Source organism: Apteryx rowi, unplaced genomic scaffold, assembly GCF_003343035.1.
Source record: "Apteryx rowi isolate R43461 unplaced genomic scaffold, aptRow1 scaffold_597, whole genome shotgun sequence".
Classification (NCBI taxonomy): Eukaryota; Metazoa; Chordata; class Aves; order Apterygiformes; family Apterygidae; genus Apteryx; species Apteryx rowi.
In genome coordinates this window covers 46,590-67,099 of record NW_020450868.1, presented here as the reverse complement: position 1 = coordinate 67,099, position 20,510 = coordinate 46,590, and the positions used below count along the sequence as shown (strand labels likewise).

The following is a 20,510-nucleotide window of genomic DNA, read 5'->3' as shown; positions in this document are numbered from 1 at the left end:
GCCTACCCACCGCCTGCATATCCAGCCGTTTTGCATTGCCAGAAGAATTAATGGGCTCTTAATTTAGCTCAATTACTGCGCATTCACCTGAGAAGCTGTAAAGAATAGAACAGTAAATCTTACAATCAAATATTAAATTATTCCTAATTTATTTACTTACGGCAGACTATAAGCCCTGCAGTCAAGTGTGTAAAGGTTCGTGGCAAAAGCGCGTCCCGTGGGCGATGGGAGCCCGCCGCGAAGCTCGCCTCCCTGCCGCGAAGGGTTTCCTGGCCGGCGCGGCGGATGCGGGAGGGGATCGACCGCTGCAAACCTGCGGCGTCCCGGGGGCACCGCGGCGGTGGCCCCTCTGGGGTGGGATAACCCCGCTCTGCACCCCGGGACCCGGGCTCTGCGCGCGGGCACGTCTCCGCGGGGAGCGCCGCGCTTCGCAGGGCACGGGCTTCCTCGTGCGCGTCCCCTCCTCTGCGTTGCAGGCTTGGTTTTCCAGAGCGTGCGATCCGGCTGAGCAAGAGCATGTGATTGGTACGAACTGATAGAAGAAAAATATTGTAAAAGAACTACAAAATGTTTAGCTTTAATGGACAGGGAATATATGTGCATCAGTTCATGCAGGCAGATGGAAACACATGGTTCAAATGCCCTAATCTGAGTACTAATTGCTGGGTACTTGTGACTCGTGCTGGACATCCCTTCAAATGGGGAACCAGATAGAAACGACKCCCTGTATTTCTGCGGACGTGCGTGCCTGGGAACGGCTGTTGATAGGCGGTGACCAGCAACAGCCAGCGTCACAGGGAGGGGGCCGAATGCCGAAAGGAGCTGTGGCGGCAGGGGAAGGACCGTCCCGAAAGCAGCAGAAGCGATGTGTCTGCAACGCAGGCGTGCTGCAGCGTGCAGCGCTCRGCTCAAGTCGAGAGAGGCCGTGCTGGTCTGCAGAGCTCTGAACGGGCGCTACTGCCCGTGTCCGCAGCCGCTACGGGGGGGTGCAGCGTGCTGTGGGGTGTCGCGTGCTGCAGGGTGTAATGTGCTGCAGGCTGTAATGTGCTGCGGGGTGTAATGTGCTGCAGGCTGTAATGTGCTGCGGGGTGCAGCGTGCTGCGGGGTGTCGCGTGCTGCAAGGTGTAGCTTGCTGCAGGGTGTAACGTGCTGCGGGGTGCAGCGTGCTGTGGGTACCCCCAGGGAGCTGGACCCCGCACGCAGGAAGCCTCGCAGGGGGAAATCAGTGACGTTTTCAGCAGAGCTGTGATAACTTGGGCTGATTTCCCAGCTGGCGTGGCACGTCTGCGGTGCTCCCTGGCACGCGAGCCCTCTTATAAAGGCATCGTTGTTAGTGTGTAAGTGCATAGAAGCACACAGGAAAAGCCGTGTCGATGGGGTTGTGTTGGAGAGTTGGTCTGCTTGTGCATTCCCTAAGCTGAAGAGAAGCTGTAAATTGGTGCTGCAAGTCTGAATTCTGCTTTATTCTGGTTACCCACCCCAAGACAGGCCCAGTCTGTGCGTATGAATTAGCGAAGAGCTTTGAATCCCTCTGCAAGCAGATGCCAGAATTCTGTTTTATCAAGCCACTTCATGTAATATTTCCTATTTTCCATGTTTAAAAAACATGTGCCTAAAAGATACTGAAATACTTCAGCAAGCAGAAATTTATCTATAGATTTTTTTCTCTAAAGAATACTTGTGGAACTTTGAGGGGTTTTGGTTAAAGGTAACGTGTGGGTCATTTTTTCTAGCTGATCTGCAGATAATTGACTTCACAAGGTAGATAATGTTTTATTCACTTTCATTTTAAAAAGCTATTTTATAAGTTGGCCAGTTATCTAGGGAAAACTTAGAGCATCCCTGGTTCTTGGCTTTGAATGAATGTCTCCCCAGCATAGTAATGCATTTTTGCATAATTTTTATTGCAGTTAAAACACACAGTTTAGGAAAAAACTTATCGTTAGATTTGAGATAAAAACAGCGTATGTTTGGCAGCATTTTCTGCAGAATACATTCAAGGATTTTACCTCTGTAGGCAAAATCCTTTGAGCTGTTTGGATTTTTGTCACGGACTTCACTAGGGTCAAGATTTTGCCAAGCCTTTGAATTCTGGGCTGATCCTTGAACTCCTGGGCAGTCCTGGGCAGTCCTTCCGCAAATGGGCTCAAAAATGCCGCTCAGACAAGGGGGGGGTTGATGTAAATCAGAGTCTTCCAGAAATTCTGGCAGAAGCAAAGGGACGGGTGGCTCAGTATCACATCTGTGAAATGATAAACCGAGTCTTGTACTTTATCGTTTAGAGAGAGGAAAGGAGAGAGCTGCCTCTGGATTTGAACTTGTGCTGTTCGGGGCGGCGGGTGGGTTGTGAACGCGACCCGGCGTAAGAGCACGTCCAGCCCGGCAAGCACGGTTACACAATTTTTCCTTTCCTTTGGATGACATAAGTCAGGGGGGACCCACTTTAAGTGCATATGTTCTATTTTCCGTCCTGTGGTATCTATGTAGCCCTCTCAGAGCAGAATCTATAGGAGGTGGGGAAGGTGCCTTGAGCCTCGCCAAGTTACTGTGAGACGCTTGTATGCGAGCATTGGTCTACTTTTTGAGGCATAGGAGCATCTTTATTTTGGAAAAAGCAGCCTGACCCCTCGGTGCGCGCCCGGGCAGAGGCGAGCTCCGCAGAAGGGAGGTCCTGTCCCTGCCGTCCGGGAGCCGGCTCGTCCGACCCCTCCGGAGCTCAGGCTCGGTGGGGAGACGCCCGGGTGGGGGGCGTGGGGGGAAGCCGGGGACCCCAATACTGCCCAACCTGACCTCAAAACTCGGTGCGGCTCCCGGAGGGGCTCTGCGTTGGGGCGGGCAGAGTAGGAAACCTCTCCGACCCTTTTGCCCCCTAAAAGTTTCGCTGCCGAGTCTCCGYGGCCCCTTCCAAGCAGTCACACGGCTTCATGCTGCCCTGGGAATGCCTTTTCCTGGGAAGGAGCTGAGGGGCGTGGAAGTGACCTCCGGCCCCAGCCGGGCGCCCACGGTTCTGCGGCCGGGAGGTGCCGGAGCAGCGTCCCAGCTCTCCGGCCGGGCGCCCGTGGGAGGGAGGCAGGAAACGGCTGCGATTTAGCAATATAAGCAAAGCYGCTTGTTGTGCAAACAGCGCCGGGGAGCGCCGGGCCGCGCCGGGCTGAGCCGCCTCGTTCCCGCAATTAGCGATTTGCGCAGTGATGGGTTCGGCATGACTCCCGGAGCTGCATCCTGCCCCGCTCCGGGGCCGTGCTTGGTCACTTGGAGCATCCCTGCGTGAGCAGGAAGGAGACTAGGGGCGGCTGGCGTCCTGCCACCGCGGCTCCGGCCCTTCCCGGCTCCGACCCCTCCGGGTGCTCGCGGGGGCTCCGAGAGCCTCCTGCGGGGAAGGAGCAGCGGCAAGGAAAACTCACCTGCCAATGCGTGTAATGGAGCAACTGATCTTGCGTTTAGGTTTCGGTGCCTTGGGAATGTCCCGTTGCCCGGAGCTCTCGGAAGAGGTGGCCTCCCGAGTGCTTGGCCTTAGGCAGGGCTGGCTCCGCTCTTTGCTAAAGCRGAGCATCCTGCTTTCCCGCAGGCTGTGCCGTGCCGTGCCGCGGGCACCAATTCACCCGTTCAGTGGAAACGAGGGGCTTTTCAGGGCTTTCTGTGTGGTGGGAAAACATGCACTGTGTTAAGACTCTGGTCATAGCTTAACTTTTACGTTTTAGCCAAGATCAATGGCAGCTGTGCCACCTCCTGCTGGCAACAGCGTTTCCGAGACTTTCTTCCCATGAACAGCCGTGTCTGAGCGCTTGAGCCCGGCACCGCAGCATCGTCCTGCTGCGTGCGAGGCATCCCTGCTTTGAACCCCCGGCAGCTCTTTTCGGCAGCTCGCTGCGACCCGGTGCGTGGCCACCCAGGGGCCTGGGTGTCGCTGCATCCCTTTTCCCCAGGCTGCTCCGTGGGCTCTGCTCTGCTCCGGAAGCCACCGTGGCTGCCAGCTCGGCAGGTGAATTTTTAACTTGCCTCGCTGCTGGACGGTGCTGCGGGGAAGCCCACCCGGGAGGCCTTGCCCCGGACCGGAGCGACGTGTCCCGCCGGGCACGAACCCTGGCGCGGGCGCTGGGGGCCTCTGCCCGTGCAACGTGCGCTTGGCTTCCGCAGGCGCTGTGAGGACGCAGAGCAGGGCAGAGGGACAGGGAGGGCAGGGTGCTGCAGGCGCTGGATAAAATTAGTCGTTGGGACGCGCGTCCCTCGGGATGCCGCGGCAGGGGACGCCCAGTGCAGCCAGCCTGACTCGGAGAAAAGAATTAATGGAAGCGCCGGGCTGCCACGGGAGGAAACGCCTCCAGCGGGAGGAAATGCCTCCGGCAGCCCTTCCTCCGTTTGTTGTGCGGGGCAGGCGGACAATGGGCGCCGGCTCCGGCCGGAGCGCTTCGGCACGGCCCCGCGAGCCGAGTGCGCCCCGGCCGGCAGGCGCCGAGTCTGCGCCGCCGAGCGCTCCGGAAGAGCCGGCACAATGCCGGCACGCCCGGCCCTGCCGCACTTCCCCGTGAAACGGCAGCGGGAAGCGACGCCGCAGCAGCGAGAGGCGGCTCGCGGCGCTCGGGCGCTTGTGCCCCAAACTCGCGCTGGCGAATGTTTCGCAATGGTGCATTGCAGCTCGTACCGAACCTGCTGCAAGCTGCGCTACTGCTCATAGCGTACGAACCGCCAAAGGGGATACGGGCTGAGACCAGGGAAAACTCCCTTTTTTAACTGTAGAAATTAAGTAAGCAAGCCACTTCTTTTGTGAGCAGCCTTTATTCATCAGGAAAGCCACTTGGGCTGATAATTTAAATGTAATGAGACAAGAGGGACTATAAACTCCCTAAGTCACAGGATCTTATCAATCACGTTATGCAAATGTTTGTGAGCAYGAATGTCTTGGCAACAGTAGGAAGTGCCAGCAGCAACTGCTTTAATTGGTGTTGATTTCAGCCTGCCGCGATCACGGCTTCCTTCAGATTCTCTGTTTTTTGTGCAAGGAAAAAACTGTCAGATGATGCACGTTGCTCTCCCTGACTGCTGGTAGCATGGGGCCAGAGGTGGTTGTAGGGATATGGGAGATGCGTGCACGAGCTGGGACGCTGCTCTGCCGTGGTCCGGGACCRCTCCAGGTCCAGGCCCCGGTGCCAGCTCCTGCCCGGGGATGCATCCGGCTGCGGCGCGCTGCGGCTGGCCGGTCGGTGCACGTGCCAGCTCGCACCTTGCGGCGTGCATCTCTCCGGGTGCGCGGCTTAACGGAGCAGCTCGAGGTTATACAGGCAAGGGGCTGGGGGGGGACGGTGATGCTGGGAAGCCCACGCGGCTTGCCTGTCCTCAAGGAGCATCCTTCTGCCCTGCAGACGCCTCTGCCCGTCTCTCGCAGTCTTGCCGCCCTCCAGGCTGGAGCGCGTGTCCTGCACAGGGCCCCCTGATCCCAAACACCGTGCTCAGCTGGGATGCCAAAGCACTTCGGGCCTTTCCTTCGCGCCCCTCAGCTCCTTCAGTGCTTGGGCGTGCGGTTTGGGTGTTTGGGGCCAAAAGACTGCCTGGACCGTGACAAGCTTACGGCCGAGTCTGGTGCAGAAAATGCATTCGGGGAAGCGCGATGCTCGGGCAGGGGGGAGGGAGGCAGGTGAAGGTCCGAGCTGGACGGGGCCGCGGGGCCGCGCGTGACGCGGGTGCCGGGAGTGGGCCAGGCGCATGGAAGCGGTTTGTTCCGCTGCAGATGCCGCCGCGAGTTTGCACGCCAAGCGAGTTGGCACCGCGCAGCCGGAGCCCGGCAGCTCCCGGTCGAGCAGGTTCCCCTTGCGTCGGGTTTGTCCGAGCGAGGCCGCCCCGAAGAAGCGTTTAGGGAGTCCGGTGCCGCCCGGGAATAGCGGCAGGGCCACGTGGCTGGTGCCTGCCGGGGGATCTCGGGGCCGCTCGCAGAGAACTGATGCTGCTCGTCAGCTCGCTGCGCGCCTCGTTGTTAAACCTCGCGCGCCGGGGGAATGTTTGGGTGCGCTTCGTCACTCTATAAATAATTACAGTTATCCATGCTATTAAGTAATTTAAAGGGATGTTTTCTAGTCTCCCTGGCTTATAGGCAATTTGTAGTTTTTACTGCAGGAAAAAAAAATTGCGTCTGGGCTATCATTCTTCCGAATTGTTCTAACTTGGTTGCGCTAAGCAGAGCCCTGGGAACATTCCTTTTCCGAGCCAGCAGGTTATTAGAGGGCATATTTATAAATAACTAGTCTTAGCTATTTTAAAATATTTTCTACATACGCTGTCGTGATGGCGCAGCGTAACCTGTAGCAAGACGGGGTATGAGGCTGGCAGCGGAGCGGTTCGCGATCGGCCTCGGCCCCTTTGGGCGGCGGGAGCTGCGTGCTGCTGCCTGCCTGCTGTGCAGGAGCAACGCGAGCCCGAGGAGCCCCATCGCTCGCTGCTGTTGGGAACTATTCATTTTCCAAATTGATTTTTTTGGTTGCAGTATTGCAAAGCACATCATTGTCTTTTATTATATAGGAGAAGCTAACGGCTGGGTTTGATTTATAATTAAATTTGGCCAGATCTTCCTGGGAAGGCCAGGGCAGCATAGCAGCCACGGGTAAAACTCTGGTACTGGGCTGCAGAACTTCAGGGAAACCAGGTGTTACTGTAGACCCTAGGAATATATTTCCATGTTGGCATTCCTGGTAATTAAGGAGAGGTGCTAGGTGGTCTGTTCTTCAGATAGAACCCATGTGAAATGACCAGGAAAGCATGACCCCACTCCTCCAGGAGAACTGAACATTTCAGACAAGAAAATTTATATTACTTTTATAATTTATTAAACTTTCAGATTGCCATATGCAATAAATTATAGTTGGTATAATAATAGCATTGTCATAAAATATTACCATGGAATACTTTTCTAATATCTATTGTAATCTATACAAATAAGAACTGGAATTATGATATTTAGTGTTAATGGGAAGTGAACAAAATATTAAGGAACTTCACAGTAAATTCAGGGAAAAATGTCATTATTATTGCTTTTGTGCAAATGATTTATACTGTACACATACTGCTTGAGAAAGAAAAGATACAGGTATGTAGTGTGCCTCCAGAGCAAATGCATTCCCTGAAGGCTGAACTTACTGCACCCATATGGTGCATTTAAACGCATTTTAACAAATGCAGAATTATAAATGATCAATAGCTGATCAAACTTCGGAATCCTTCATCCTAGCAAAAAACAGCGAGGCTTAGAAAGTTTTTAAATTCTAAGTAAACCGGTTTAAAAAGACAGAGCAAACAGATGAAGTCAGTAAACAAGTTCTTAAGGAGTCCTGGTGTCGCGGGGCGCGGAGCCACCGTGCCCGTGGTGCCGCCTGGGCGGTCCGGGACAGATGCCGGGACCCCCGCTGCTGGCTGTGTCCCCCGGCGGGGCGGCGCCGCGTGCCCGCTGCCGGTGCCGGGTGCGCTCCGGGTCAGAAATCCCTCGGCCAGTCCGTCAGGTCCGCTTGTCCTGCCGGTGGCTTGCAAGGCAGTGGGAAACGCCACGTTTCGTAGGATGTCGCGAACAGTCTGCTTCTGAAATATTCCCTTGCATTGCTGTTCCTTTGCTAGTTCAGCGAACCTTGATGGAATATTTCCGAAATTTCAGGAACTGGAGGAGTTTGTCTTTCCTCCTCTGCTTCAGCGCCATCAGGGCTCTCGTCTTCTCCTCCAAGTCCTGATCAGTGGCGAGGATTATCTTGGCTCTCTCCTCCGCCTTCTTGTCTCCGGAGTTCCTGAAGAGCTTCTGCAGCGACTCTTGGTTGATGCTTTCGAAGATGTTGGCCGCGGCTTTCTTGCGCAGGGCTGTGTCGAAGCGGTAGCCGTGGACCGAGGGGCTCACTCGCAAGGATGTGGACATGGCTGAGGTTTTCGCGCCCCTCTTTGCTTTCATCTGTCGATGCTCTGGCGTTCGCCTTCRGCGCTGGTCGGAGGGATGGTGCGGTGCTGGCTCTGCGCGCTGCTATTTAAAGGCAGTCTGGGGCGAGAGCCTGAGGGCTCAGGTTACAGTGATGAGATCATGCTGATGTCAACGCTGAATAGTCATAGGCGAGTTTAACAGTTAAGCTGCCAACTTTCCTCTGTTATACGGCCGAGAGGAAAAGCTGATTGTGTTTCTGCGGTGAGCAGGACGCTTTCCTTTGCCTTGGTGCGGAACAGGCTTCACGCAGCTGCAAACATCCTTGTGCAACTCTGAGCTGGTGCAGTTCGAGCTGTGCACACAGCCTTCGCCATGCCCCGAAAAGCTCTGTGTCCGCAAGCCTTGCCAACTAAACCGGACTCTTGCGTGTAATAAAAAGTCGAAAGTCCAGGTGAGGCATTTACCAGCCTATTGCAGTGCTCGCCAGGTAGCCGGGGCAGGCAGACGTGTGCCCGGCTACGTCTCGGTTGGAGAGAAGCACAGCGAAGCTGCTCGGGTCCGGGTGTGGGACGCCTGTGCTGCCTCCCGGACAACCCAGGTGSTGTTTAGCGCATTTCCTAGGTGGCAAGGGGTTTGCAAAGGGCAGCTGGTCAGGGCGTCCTCGGAGGGGAGCACCCCGGTGTCGAGCCCTGCAGCTGCCGCGTCGCTGCACCGGGCTCTCAGCCGGGCGGCAGGTCAAACCCCTCCGCCCCGACCAGCGCCGGGCACTCTGCACCGCGCCGCCGACCGCCGGAGCCTCCCTTCCCACTGGCCTGGGCAGAGGTGGCTCAGCCAGCCCAGAACCACCTATAAATAGAGCTGATTAAGGCAACGTTTTACACCTCTGCCCTGGTGCTGATATTCCACGTGACGTCCCTGACATCGCGTAATAGGTGGGGTCGYGCTTCAGCTTCTCTTCGGCAAAGGATTTAAGCAGTGTCCTTCCAATAAGCAGACTTCTGCAAAAGTTTGTAGGTGTCTGATACGCCTGAGAGCTGAGCCCTGTTAAATATGGCCCAGAACGGCCAGCGGATTCCACAGCCTCTGGAGGCCAGGGAGCCAGAGCTAAGAATATTTTAGGTAATATCCCAGCTGCCCTGCAGCCGGATGCTGCTGAGGCACTTTGGAAAATTGGTTGGTTGTTTACTAGTTGTGTTCACRATCCCCCTATTACTCATTCTCGCTGAAGAACCCCGCAGACAGGTCTTGTCCCAAGGAAGTTTAACTAATGGCCCTCAGGGGTTTTCCCATATTTGCAGGAGACCCATGGAGGTGACACATGACTACAGCAAAGAGCAGATCCATAGTAATGTCATCTTGTGCTGGTGGCTCCTTATTCTCCTCTTTGAAAGCTTCTGTCCCTTCAGACAGAGGGGAGAGGAGAGGTGTGATGAGGAGAGCAGCACAAATGCCCTCTTCCGCGGCCAGGCGTGAAGTCGTGGAGGAGGCAGGAGYACACAAAGTCCACGTGCTCGGTATTTGTGCGAGCACGGAAAAGGACAGGTTGCGATGCAAGCGGTGTTGCTTATTGAACAGTAAGCGCAGCGAGGCAGAGCGGTCRGCAGCCGCCAGCCTCCTGCGCCGAGACAGCGCCTGGGCCGGGGTGCTTCCTGCCGCCTGGGGCTCGCCAGGCTTTATCTTGAGCCGAGGGAGCGGACTGCACTTAACTCTTCCACCACTTTCCTATCTGGGACTTCAGGAATCGTAAATAAGTGCGAGGCACACCCTGGTCTCAACCTTGCACCCTTTATTCAGCCAACATCCTGCTGAAACAGCTGGTTTTCCCGCGGCTGCGTTGCCGGGACTTGTTCGGCACCATTGTTACCTGCAGRAGCTCTCCTTGCACGGGGCCGGGAGGTTTTTTCCACCGGTTCTGCATTCTTCTCATTGTATAGGTTACYGACTGCATTTTTGTCCAAATCTCTTTTGTATGTGTTAGCTAGTACATGATTTAGTGCATAGACAACTACTTTTGAAAAACCTTGAGTTTTTCCTGCTGCCAGACAAACCCATCTCTTACTTTACTGTCGTCTTGCTGAATCTGAGAGAATTACGCTGCAAACAGTGTTTGCCCAATGTTTGCAGGGCTGGTAAATCCGTCCTGAAAATAGGATCTTTTGATGTGGCTGGCTTCTGGGTTTCTGCCTGTGAAAGAGCCTCGTGTTTTATAGACTCCTCATCAAAATGAAATACRAGGGGGAGCAGGAGAAGGAAGGACTAACCTCATAGCTATTCCTCTCCTGCTCAGAGGCAAAGGGCTGCCTGAAGCCCTGTGCGAGGGGAAAACCTGTGTGTTAAAAATGTCTGGCTGAAATGCTAAATGTACTTTGCTTCACCAGGCAGATAAGTATGCTTTCCAACAACTTAGAACAAAAAATAGTGCCAGGAGATCAGCAATGATCTCTTAGCTGYAGAAATGAGCCTTTCTTTTGCAAGGTGTGATTTCCCCTAGTCAGAAACTAGAGCTGAAGCATGTTAACATATGCCTATTCTCTTACAGCTCTTACTGTACATGGACTTATTCTGCAGGTATTTACAGAGACATGGCTGATAGAATAAATTAGCAGTATTTGTGGAAGATACAAGCTCAGAGAAGTGTGTGCCATGGAAACCCAAAATAAAGCTGATGCTTTAAGAGTAAGACATCAGAAAGCTGCCAAGACCAAGCATGCATTTTCTTGCGAGCTCATCTTGCACGGAACAGTAACAAATGTCTTTGCCCCTTAGTATAAGTGTCTCTTCCCACACAGTATAAATTTAGTTGAGTTCAGTTCTGATTGAGGGACAAAGCATGCCTCATCTGTTTTTTTTCCAGTGATTTTTGTTTATATAATTCGTTACATAGTGCTTTCCCAGTGACGCCTAGGAGGAATTATTCATGTTTTGCGTTGGGGTGAGTCTTTAGACAAGATGCGATTTCTATCGCAGCGCTCCTCCTATTAGTGTGTAATTGCCTCTTGAAACATAAACGCTCTGTTTCACACATTGATAGAAGGCTCCTAATTCCTGCGCTCACCGTCTCCGCAGACTAGGTTAGCCACATCCCTAAGGGCAGCGTGCTTCGGAAACGGGGCTCGCTCGTGACGCGCCAGCTATCGTAATTCCTCCGGCTGAGGACGGGCAGGTTTGTTCTTGGCTGGAAGGTGCAGAGGGCTCATTTTATAGCAACTGCTGGTGCCGCTTGCCAGCTACGTTCATCCTGTCCCAGATCATGGCCTTGAAGCTTTCGAAGCTGAAGCTCCTGTGATTTAGGACAGGCTAAAGCATCCTCCAGGCCTGACGGTCAGAGCAAGCCGTGGCYGGAGGGGGAGGTTCAGGAAGGATCAGGTCTGGGGTCCAGATCTGAGTCACTTACAGCCTTCGCTTCTCCCCCTTTCCTTGCCGCTTGGAGAATCCTTCCCTTCCCGGGAATGATAACTACAGCTCTCGGTACACTTGCTCTCGCCAGGGAGATGTATCTGGAGATCTAGATCTAGTGCCTGGCAGTGCAGAAACAGCTGTGAGATTTCTGTAGGGGCAAAGAGGGACCAGTTCGTCATGTTCCTCGCGGAACCCACATTCCCGGGAATTTGTCAGACACCCAGGGCGTGCGAACGGCCGTACCTGGCCACCTTTCCAGCTCCCTCCTACTGCGGCTGGCATCTGGTGCCAGCGCGTTGCAGTTTTGGCTCTTTTACAGCACAGGCTCCACCTGGTTTCTCGTGGGCTTTTTTTTGGTTGTTGATTCTTTAATAGAGCGCCTGGGAGCGTTTGTCCCCAGAGCTCAAAGCTGTGCCTGGTGCTCTTTGCTTAGAAAACGTGAAAAATTAACTTGGCTGCGCATGTTCCCTGTGACTTGTCTTGTGGTCTCAGGTTTAGATGGGTGGTGGAACGTGATGGATTTTAATGGTAGTTCGGCTCCAACTCAATTGCTGGAAAGTTAAAAAAGAAAATCAGTTAATTTCCACAGACAAATCTGCTCACACAGCTGCCTGCTTAAAAAATAAGGGAAAAAAACTATCATTCTTCAGCCCTTGGAAGACATGATTAAGCTGGTTAAATTGCAGCTGAAAAGTTTTTAATGGGGAAAAAATGTGCCACCATGTCTGTTCAAGACGCTTCTTTATACGTTTCTATGCAGACTACGCCAGGTGCCGGCGGCCGTGCAGCGGAGCGCGGCCCCGCGCGGGCAGGGTGAGCCGGCGCTGCCGCCGCTGCCGGTCCGTGGCACCGCTGCTGCGTAGCCGCAGCAGCTCGCCGTCRTGCTGTGCGCGGAGACCATATAAGAGTAAAGTTTGTGGTATTACCGGTTATTAATGTCTCCTCGCTTCCCATAAATCCTCTGCTAAATGTACAGTCGCTGAGTTAATAACGCAGCGCAGGACATAACGAATAGTCAGTTACAGTAAGTAAATCACGCCGGGTTTCCAAGTAGAGAAGCTTATCGGAAACAGAAACTTCTGGCACTTTTTAAAGCCAGTACCCTTAAAGAGCAACCCTGCGCRCAGCAAAGCTAAGCCGAGGCCAAAAGGACTTTTGGAGTGAAATGCTCGTCCCCAGGGCGTTCGGGGGCGACGGGAGGCTGCGTAAGGAGGCCGCGGGGACTTTCGCGTTGCAGGAGGTTTCCTGGCCCTGTGTGCTGGCTGCGGTGCCGCCCTGGTGCAGTGCCGCCCCGTTTGCAGACTTGCTGACAAGGCACCGCTCTTTGCACGGGAGTGGAATACGATACACTTAATGCACTGCCTTCAGCATCTTCCTCCCAAGCCGGAGAGTCTGAGCCTGGTAACGAAAGTTTAGACTTCCCAGGATGAATAAACTTTTTCTTTCTGTGCCGAATTTCCTGTTTGCTCTTCCTGCAGGTCCCCGAGTGCTCCTCGCCGGCAGGGGCGAGGGCAGGATGGCTCCGGCTGTCGGGCGGCGCATTGTCTGCGCCGCGGGGACGGGCTCGCGGGAAATCCTGCCCGGGGCCGGGGCGCGGGCTGCAGCCCAGCCCGCGTGCAAGCGCGCCAGGCGCACGGACCGCGTCTCCAGCGCCCCTCGCCGGGGTCTCTCGTGTCTGCGGAGCCGCTTCCTCCACGGCAGACAGGACGTGCGCCTTTGTGCTCCCAGCGCCGGGAGCCCGCGGTGCCGCCCGCGCTCCTCGGAGCCGCAAAGGCTGCAGCCGGGACGGGGATGGGGCCGGGGCTGGAGCCGAGCACTCGGCCTCCCCAAACGCCGTGGGTCAGCCTCCTCTAGTGCCTCCTGAAGGCTCTGGAGCAGGAGGGTCCCCTTCCCAACGCCATGGTGCTACCTCCTGTAGCGCATCCCGAGAGTTGTCAGGATGGAGGCGGACCGGCGGCGAGGTGCGGCGGTCCCCGGGACCGTTAGCCGGTCTGAGCTGTCTGCGAAGGGCCTGGGATGATCCAGACCAGATTCTGAGCTTGACAGCACTTTCCTTCCCCAGAGGTTGGGGCTGGTGGTCTGCCAGGCTCTGCGACACGAAGCAGAGCTCGAGGGACTTCTCCCGAACCCTGCAGCGTTGCGAGCAGTTGAGTGTGTCAGCGAGCCAGCAGCGGGGTAGCGCCCCAAAAACCGACTGTTTAGTCACGCGGTGATGGAAGATAGTTAATTAAAATGGCAAGCATCCTTCATCCTCTGCATTCGGCCTGCAGTCAGTTTTGACCCGCAATGTGCTGCTCGCTTGCCCCGTCCGGGTGTTGCGGTGTGCGGCAATAAGGCCATTGCCCAGCTCTGAAGCATGAGCAGCGCCGCTGCCATTTTGGAGGTATTTCCCAATTCCGGCTTGCAAAACGCAGCGCTGGTTTGTGATCTGTTCAGAAACAAATTAAAGCAGCAGTTCCCCGGTGAGGAGGGAAGCCGCGTTCGCCTCGCCGCAGGGAGAGGGGAGCCGGGCTGTGGGCTGTTAGACGCATTGGCCAAGGTCGCAGAGGGAAGCTGTAGCGGGAAACCTGGAATTTTTGTTTTCAGTTTCTTAATCTTGCGGCAAAGCAAAGCAGGCGCACGAGCGTGGTAGCTGCCGTTGGGGTGTGATTTGTGGAAGAGCAGTGTGTATATGACAGCAATATGCACAGGGCTCAGGAAGAGCCGAGTGGAGAAAACTAATCAGAGCGGAGGAAAACACCCGGCCATGCGGTGCAGAGATTCATCAGGGAATCAACTGATATGTGAATCATGCGGGAGATTAGGCTGAAATTATGGTGTTATCAGCCTTGTATTTCATTGCTGTAGTAACAAGAGTCCCCTGGAGAAAACAGATGGTGTCTGGCTCCCCGTCACCCTCTCTCACACCCTGACAGCTTTCACTTGGCAGCCGCCAGGAAAGCGGTGGCCGCGCTCGTCCTCCCGCCGCCGCGCTGGCCGCAGGGGAGCCCCATGGCCTCGTCCTTGCGGGTCTCCTGCTGGGATCACTCCCCTCGCCGGCACAGGGATGCCGGCCCACCTGGGAGAAGCAGGTCCTTCAGCTGGCTCCGCGCTAAGCTCCCCGGCATCCCCTCTCCCTGCCAGTCGCTCTGGGCACAACGAGGTGCCGACCCAGAGCAGCCACGCGGCATGCACGGCTGCATGCACAGCGCTGTGCATGGCTGCATGCATGGCTGCAGGCACAGCGCTGTGTATGCTCGCACGCATGGCAGCATGCACACGTGCTAACGGCTGCCAGGCTGCCCCGAGCCGGTGCCGTGGTCCCTGTTGCCATCCCGTGCTGGCGGGGAGCCCCTGGGAGCACTGGCAGTGAGAGCCAGTGCCCGAGTCGCAGGAGCTGGCGGGGCTGCTGGTGCGCCGAGACCTGGGCACGGTGCCCCTAGTCTTTTTTCTTTTTTTTTTTTDYATGCTTTTTGCATGTCCCCCGGGGCTCAGCATCGCCTCCTGCAGAGGCCGCCYGGGCGCAGTGCCAAGGGCTGGCGGTGCCCCGTGCGGTGCCGGACCCCCACGTCCCCCGCCGGCAGCAGACCCATACACTGTGCTGGGGCACCCCGCCACCGCCGCAGTGGGACGGGGATGGGCAGCAGCGCGAGCGTGTCCAGAGCCGATCGGCCATTCGCGGGACCATCGCTGCCGTTTCTGGGGTTACGGCAGGTTGCTGAACCTCTGCCAGGTGCTGTTTTCCCCAGTAAACTGTAATCTGCAGTACGCGTCAGCCGCCCTCAGAGGAGCAATAGCAGGGCTGTAAAACACGCCGGGAGCAGAGGCGAGGCAGCGCCTGCCCGCGGCTCGAGTCGCCGCGGAGGCGGCACCGGCCAGGCGGGTTGCTGCAGCAGCGATGCGGGCGATGCTCAGGCTGCACCCGCGTGGCGGCACGGCCAGACCCCTCCGGCTCTGCAAACCGCGGCGCGCTAGGAGTAGCTGCACCCACATGTGCTTAGGTTTTGCAGTGGCGCTTTCTAGAAGTTTCCCAACGATTGTGTTGCCTAAATATTGTAATCGAAAAGGCCGATGCCTTGTTTACAGGGAAGTCTTGTCTTTGTTCCAGAGATCTGCCCTTGAATCCTTGTCAAGTGTCAGTTCTGTTTTATGGGTGTTTTGGTCTCTCTACCTTGGTTTATTTATGCTCACAGTTCAAACAAAAAGGAATGGTCTGAGAATTGTGAGTTTATTTCAGTGCTGTGTTGGAGGGGAGGAAAGGGCAGAGAGATTATGTGTGTGCATATATATATGTATATATAAGTATATTAAAAAGTACTTTGCAACCTTCCTGGCGACAACATGGCTGTATAGCAAACTGCTAATTGAATGCACAAAACGTAACTCCTCCTGCTTTGGTTCTGGTTTGTGAAAGCTTCAGCATCAAACTAAAAAGCAACCTGTTTTGCAGTTGTAGTCTAAAATTATCAGCATCTGCCTAAGAGCAGTAAATCAGATCAGCATTTGCCTTGGAAATAGGAATTCACCCATCACGAGCGTCTGCCTGAGACTCTGGTTTAGCCGAAAGGGAGCGTGCGCTGTGTAAGCTGCCCCTTTAGCCTGCAAAGAGCCTCTGGGAAGAGAAAATCCTCCCAGTTGTGTATTTCGTCTTACAAGCTCGACTACCTAACTGCGAACCTTTGTGTAGGTTATGCTTTATATTTAGTAGGTTAAACTGTCATGCATACGCTGCAGAGACCTTCCGGCAGGTCACGCAGCTGCAAAGCCTGGCCTAAATCATATAGGCAAAAGCGCCRACTCCTTCTCACCGCGGATGAAGTGCCAGCGGCCGCTCGTGCGGCAGGGCTAGATTCGGGCAGAGACTATGCCTGTAGCTTTCCCGCAAGCGCAAATTCATCGCTTTGTGGCCCAGGTCCAGAGCACTGAGCAGCTTGGTCAGCGCGTAAAGTATTGTAAAGGAGGATGGAAAAAAAAAGGAGGATGGCATCAGAGCCGCGGGGATGCGACCTCCCACGCTCCCGTCCCAGCAGCCGACGGGCTGCAGCGCGTCCTCAGCATGCGCGATGCTGTTGTGGGGCTGCGTGCATTTTCCGTAACGCGCGAAAGGGCCATTTGTGTGGAGGACCGTGCAGCAGGTCACATCCCTCGGGATGCTCGAGGTTGGGGATTTCCTGCCATGCGGTAGATTACTTGGGGGTAGAGAGGATTAATAGCCCTGCTCGTCGCTCCTGGCCTTGCCGGAGCTGCATCCTGAGCCACCCTGGGCTCTTGCTAGTGAAATTGTTTCCTCTGTAGCTCCTGCTCCCCATGAAGCCACAGGGCGCCTCTCTGTTGAGGAAACTTCTCTGACCAGTAGAAATTAAACCAGGGAAATATTTTCCATTTCTGTCAGGATAAAAGTGGCTCGAGCCAGGCATGATTGCTTAAAAAAAAAAAAAAAAAAAAAATCAGAGCAACCCCAGCGCCTTTTCGGAAGGCTTCCTACTGTTCTTGCATGCAGTAAACACAGAGTATATTTAGAAGCAGAGCCCAGCGTGAGACAGCCTCGAACTGCAATAATAGCTGAGTCTTTCTTTTCTTTTTTCTTTTTTTTTTTTTTCTTTTTAAGAACTCGGTTTGACGGAGCTCCTGGGAAGCTTGGTGCGCGTTGCCTCAGAGACTCACCATGTCTGTTTGAAATGCAATCGTCTTTGTTTGCTCGTGTTTACCCTGGTCTAGCAACTGTGGGTTTTGAGTGACTAACTTTGCAAACAGGAGTCAGCGCGTATGCGGTGCTTCCTCCAAATGGCAGCAGCGAAATGCCACCAGTGCAGATAATGATTAAAACCCTGGCTCCTGGCACGCAAGGCCATTCCAACTGTTTAGAGAAATTGTTTCCAGCCACCCACCCACCTTCGCTTTGCCAGATTTGACGTCGGTGCCGCTGATGTCCCGGGGCTGGAGGTCCGCGGGGCGGCTGCGGGATGATCCGCGCCCGGAGCGGCGCCTTCCCCATGGCGCTCACCCTGGGAACGGGGCTCTGCCTGAGGCGGTGACGGTTGCCTGTTTTAATCCTGAAACAGCGAGAATAACAAGCGAGCTAAAGGAAAGGGATGTCGATTTATTGCAAGCCTTGGTGACAGACAGGTACTCCAAGTAGCACCCACTGACCTGAATATATTCTTCTGCTATTATACATGCAAATAGTGGCCATGACATTTTTACTTTAAAAATCTGTATTTCATAATAATGCACTTCCTTTATGGTATCTATTATTTAGATCGCCCTAGCGCCTCATCATAAACCAGGAACCTGCTGCGCTTGGCTCTGAGTAAATACAGAAAAAGGCAGCTCCAGCCGCAGAGAGCGTGCCACCAAAATACACTTATTTCAGCGCTTCCCGTGCTAAGCCGCCAGCTCGACAGTGCACGCGGCTCAACAGCTACCGCGTTCCCGCCGTGCCCCTTTCCCCCAGGCGACCTGTCGCGATCTCGGGGGCTCGGCGGGACCCCGGCCTCCTCCCCTGCTTCCCTGCAGCAGCAAGGCTGCCCAGAAGGGGGAATTCAACAAAATAATCGCTGCTGGTTTCTTGCCCCTGGTACACACAAGGATGTTTCTAGGCCACAGTCTTATATATATACTTAACACTCAGTCTTTGGAGAAGGAGATAGTACAAAACATCTCTCATCGGGTGCGTGTTTCCTAAAAGCAAAGCTGCAAACCGAATCCTATTTCCTGTCATGCACTAAATTTTTGGTGTACGTTTTATGTGCAAGAAAGATTTTTGCTGTGTCCCAGAAACCCATAAAACGGTAGCTGCCAACAAAGTCATGCAAGTTGTCAGTGGAGGGCTCCGGGCTGGACTGCAGGCAATGCAGCGTGTGGTTGCAGTCGTGCCCGTAATCCCCAAAGGAGGCCAGGGACCTTGGCCAAGACGCATCTCTGGCTCCAGCTTCTTTCCAAACTGCGTTTGTCCCCATGCAAAACTGATTTTATTCTGATGCTCTGCTGCCTTTCAGTCCTTGGTTCCTGCTGTTTCCAAACAGCTTTAGCAGTGCAGCGTTTTGTAAACGCTGTCCATGCATCAGGGACTTAACAGATTGAAACCAAGCCCTTTCCCAAAGGTCCCTCCGGGTGGCTTTCCATCTGGTGACTCGCTTTAGAGCCGGTGCCGTTTCCCAGCACAGAGCGTCCACCGGAAAACATGAGCAATGTTCTTCTGACACGGGCTGCTCTGTCATTTTAACTTCCCGCTATTCAGAAACCGAAGGTGCTGAGAGCCGCGGCTGAACGAGCCGATGACTCTGGGCGCTCCGCGCGCGCATCCGCCGCCGCTGTGCCCCAGCCGTGCTGCAGCTCTGACACCGCGTCCTTATAGATCGCTCGCTGCAGCAGCAAGCTGAAAAATTACGGGGGAAAGCGTGAGGATTCAGCGAGGGGGAGGCAGGGGCCGAGGGGCGATGGCGAGCGGTGACTGCAGCCCGCTGCAGGGACCCGACGGTGCCGGGCAGCGGGTCGGCTGCAAGCCGTTCGCAGAGGCGCCGGCTGCGGCAGCGGGAACCGTGGTGTCCGGACGTCCTCGGCCCCGCGGTGCCGGCGGCCTGGGCTGAGACAGCCCCGTGTCCATCATGTCTGCGGAAACGGCTTTTCAGTCCGTCCCTAACTGCCCTTCCATATTAGGAGTAATTTAGCAGCTCCTCTCTCCTCTGCCTCATCAGTGCTGTAATGAGCAGCCTTTGGCTTGAGTCATGTCCTTTAATCATATCGGGGCTGCAGGCGCTCCTGCCAAGGCGAAGAATTCCCCAGGCAGCAGTAAAGTCCTCCGGGTTTCTTGAGCTTTCGCCAGGTCGAGTGTTCGGGGGATGCAGGAAGACCGGGGTCAGCGCAGGCACCAGGTGCAAAGCCAGGGCTTGGGCAGGCGGCAGCACTGGGACGGTGGTTCAGGCAATTGCTTTCTGTGCCCTTCTGTTCCTCCCAAGTGGGGACGGCAAAGCAAACTTGGTTGTTATCGGGAGATCGCTTCGCGGCCTGTGGCTGAGCCAGGCGGGAGAGAGGAGACAAGGGCTCATTTGCGGGAATGCTGTCGCCGCTGGTGTGCTGGCAGCATGCGCCGTGCCGGTGCAGCGCTCGCGGGCAGGGTGCAGTGATGCGGGAGCCACTTTTCCAGGATAGAAATAGCAGAGCGGGGTAAAATCGGGGATGCAAATGGGCAGAGACCTGCAGCTGATGGGTGCATCGCGCTGGCAGGTGCGGGTACGAGCCTCCTGCCTTGTGCGTTAAGCAGGAGTTAGGTGGGTTGCTCTGAGATACGCTAGCTAGTGGATAGAGAAAAATTGGGATGAAAAATAGCAATGCTGGCACAGAATGGGAACATGTGGAGATGAATGCCAGACATGCTCTGGGCAGGAGGAGAAGGCAGTCTAGATGGGACCTTTAGGATTACAGAAGCAGCCGAGGGATCTGAGCTGCTGCTGCAGCCCTCCCCGGTACTTTAGGAAAGTTGATCATGAAATGTTTTACAGCTTATGAGGAGCTTGTAAGGCAGCCAGGACCTGGATAATGGGGGATTTTAATTACTTGGATATTGATGGACATAATAACTGTGCTGAAAACCACAAAGGGGAACCTGTGGCTGGAGGGGAGAGCAAGAYTGATCTATACACAGCATGTTAAATAACCTAAATCGTTCGGAGGCTCCTCTGGCCCCGGTTCCAGGAACAGAGCCAAGCATGATAAATAAGGTCGAGGCTGAGAAGTGCCTAGAATCCAAATGTTTATATTCTTGTTCGATTTCAAATGCTCATGAGCACAAAAGCGGTGGCAGAAGTCAGAGCGCAGCACTCGGCTTTGGGGAAGGGGCCTGGGCTGGGAGTCCGGCCGCCCGGGGAGGTGGCTGCAAGCGCGGAGCAACGTTTCGGGAAGGTTTGCAAAGATTCGCTGGGGCGGAAGGAAACCTCAGCGAGCCCCGAGCAGGGAGAGGAGGGCAGCAGGGGCCAGAGCCCTCGAGGGGGGTACGGAGAGTCCGGGTGAATCGCCGGCAGGGCCTGGCCGCGGCGCCGGGGGCTTGCAGGCAGTGGCGAGCTGTGCGCTGCCCCGCGGGCGCATGCCTGCCCCTCGTTCTTCACCTACCTAAGGGTCAAGGTGAAGCCTAAGGGGCTGTTGGACTTCGTGGATGGAAACCGCACTTAACTGAGGGTGCAACGAAGTGTGCCGTGACAGTGGGGCGGCTCCACGCCACGGGGCGTGTGATGGAGACGYGAGCCGGGCA

The 20,510-nt window shown here is 55.3% G+C and overlaps 1 protein-coding gene across 1 annotated transcript; it reads right to left on the bottom strand.

Annotated features, from left to right (window-relative positions):
* Positions 1–7,597: 7,597 nt before the first annotated feature.
* Positions 7,598–7,918, bottom strand: TCIM (transcriptional and immune response regulator). Its single transcript, XM_026082915.1, has one exon. The coding sequence runs from the start codon at positions 7,916–7,918 to the stop codon at positions 7,598–7,600; it is 321 nt and encodes a 106-aa protein (XP_025938700.1).
* Between the last annotated feature and the right edge of the window lie 12,592 nt (positions 7,919–20,510).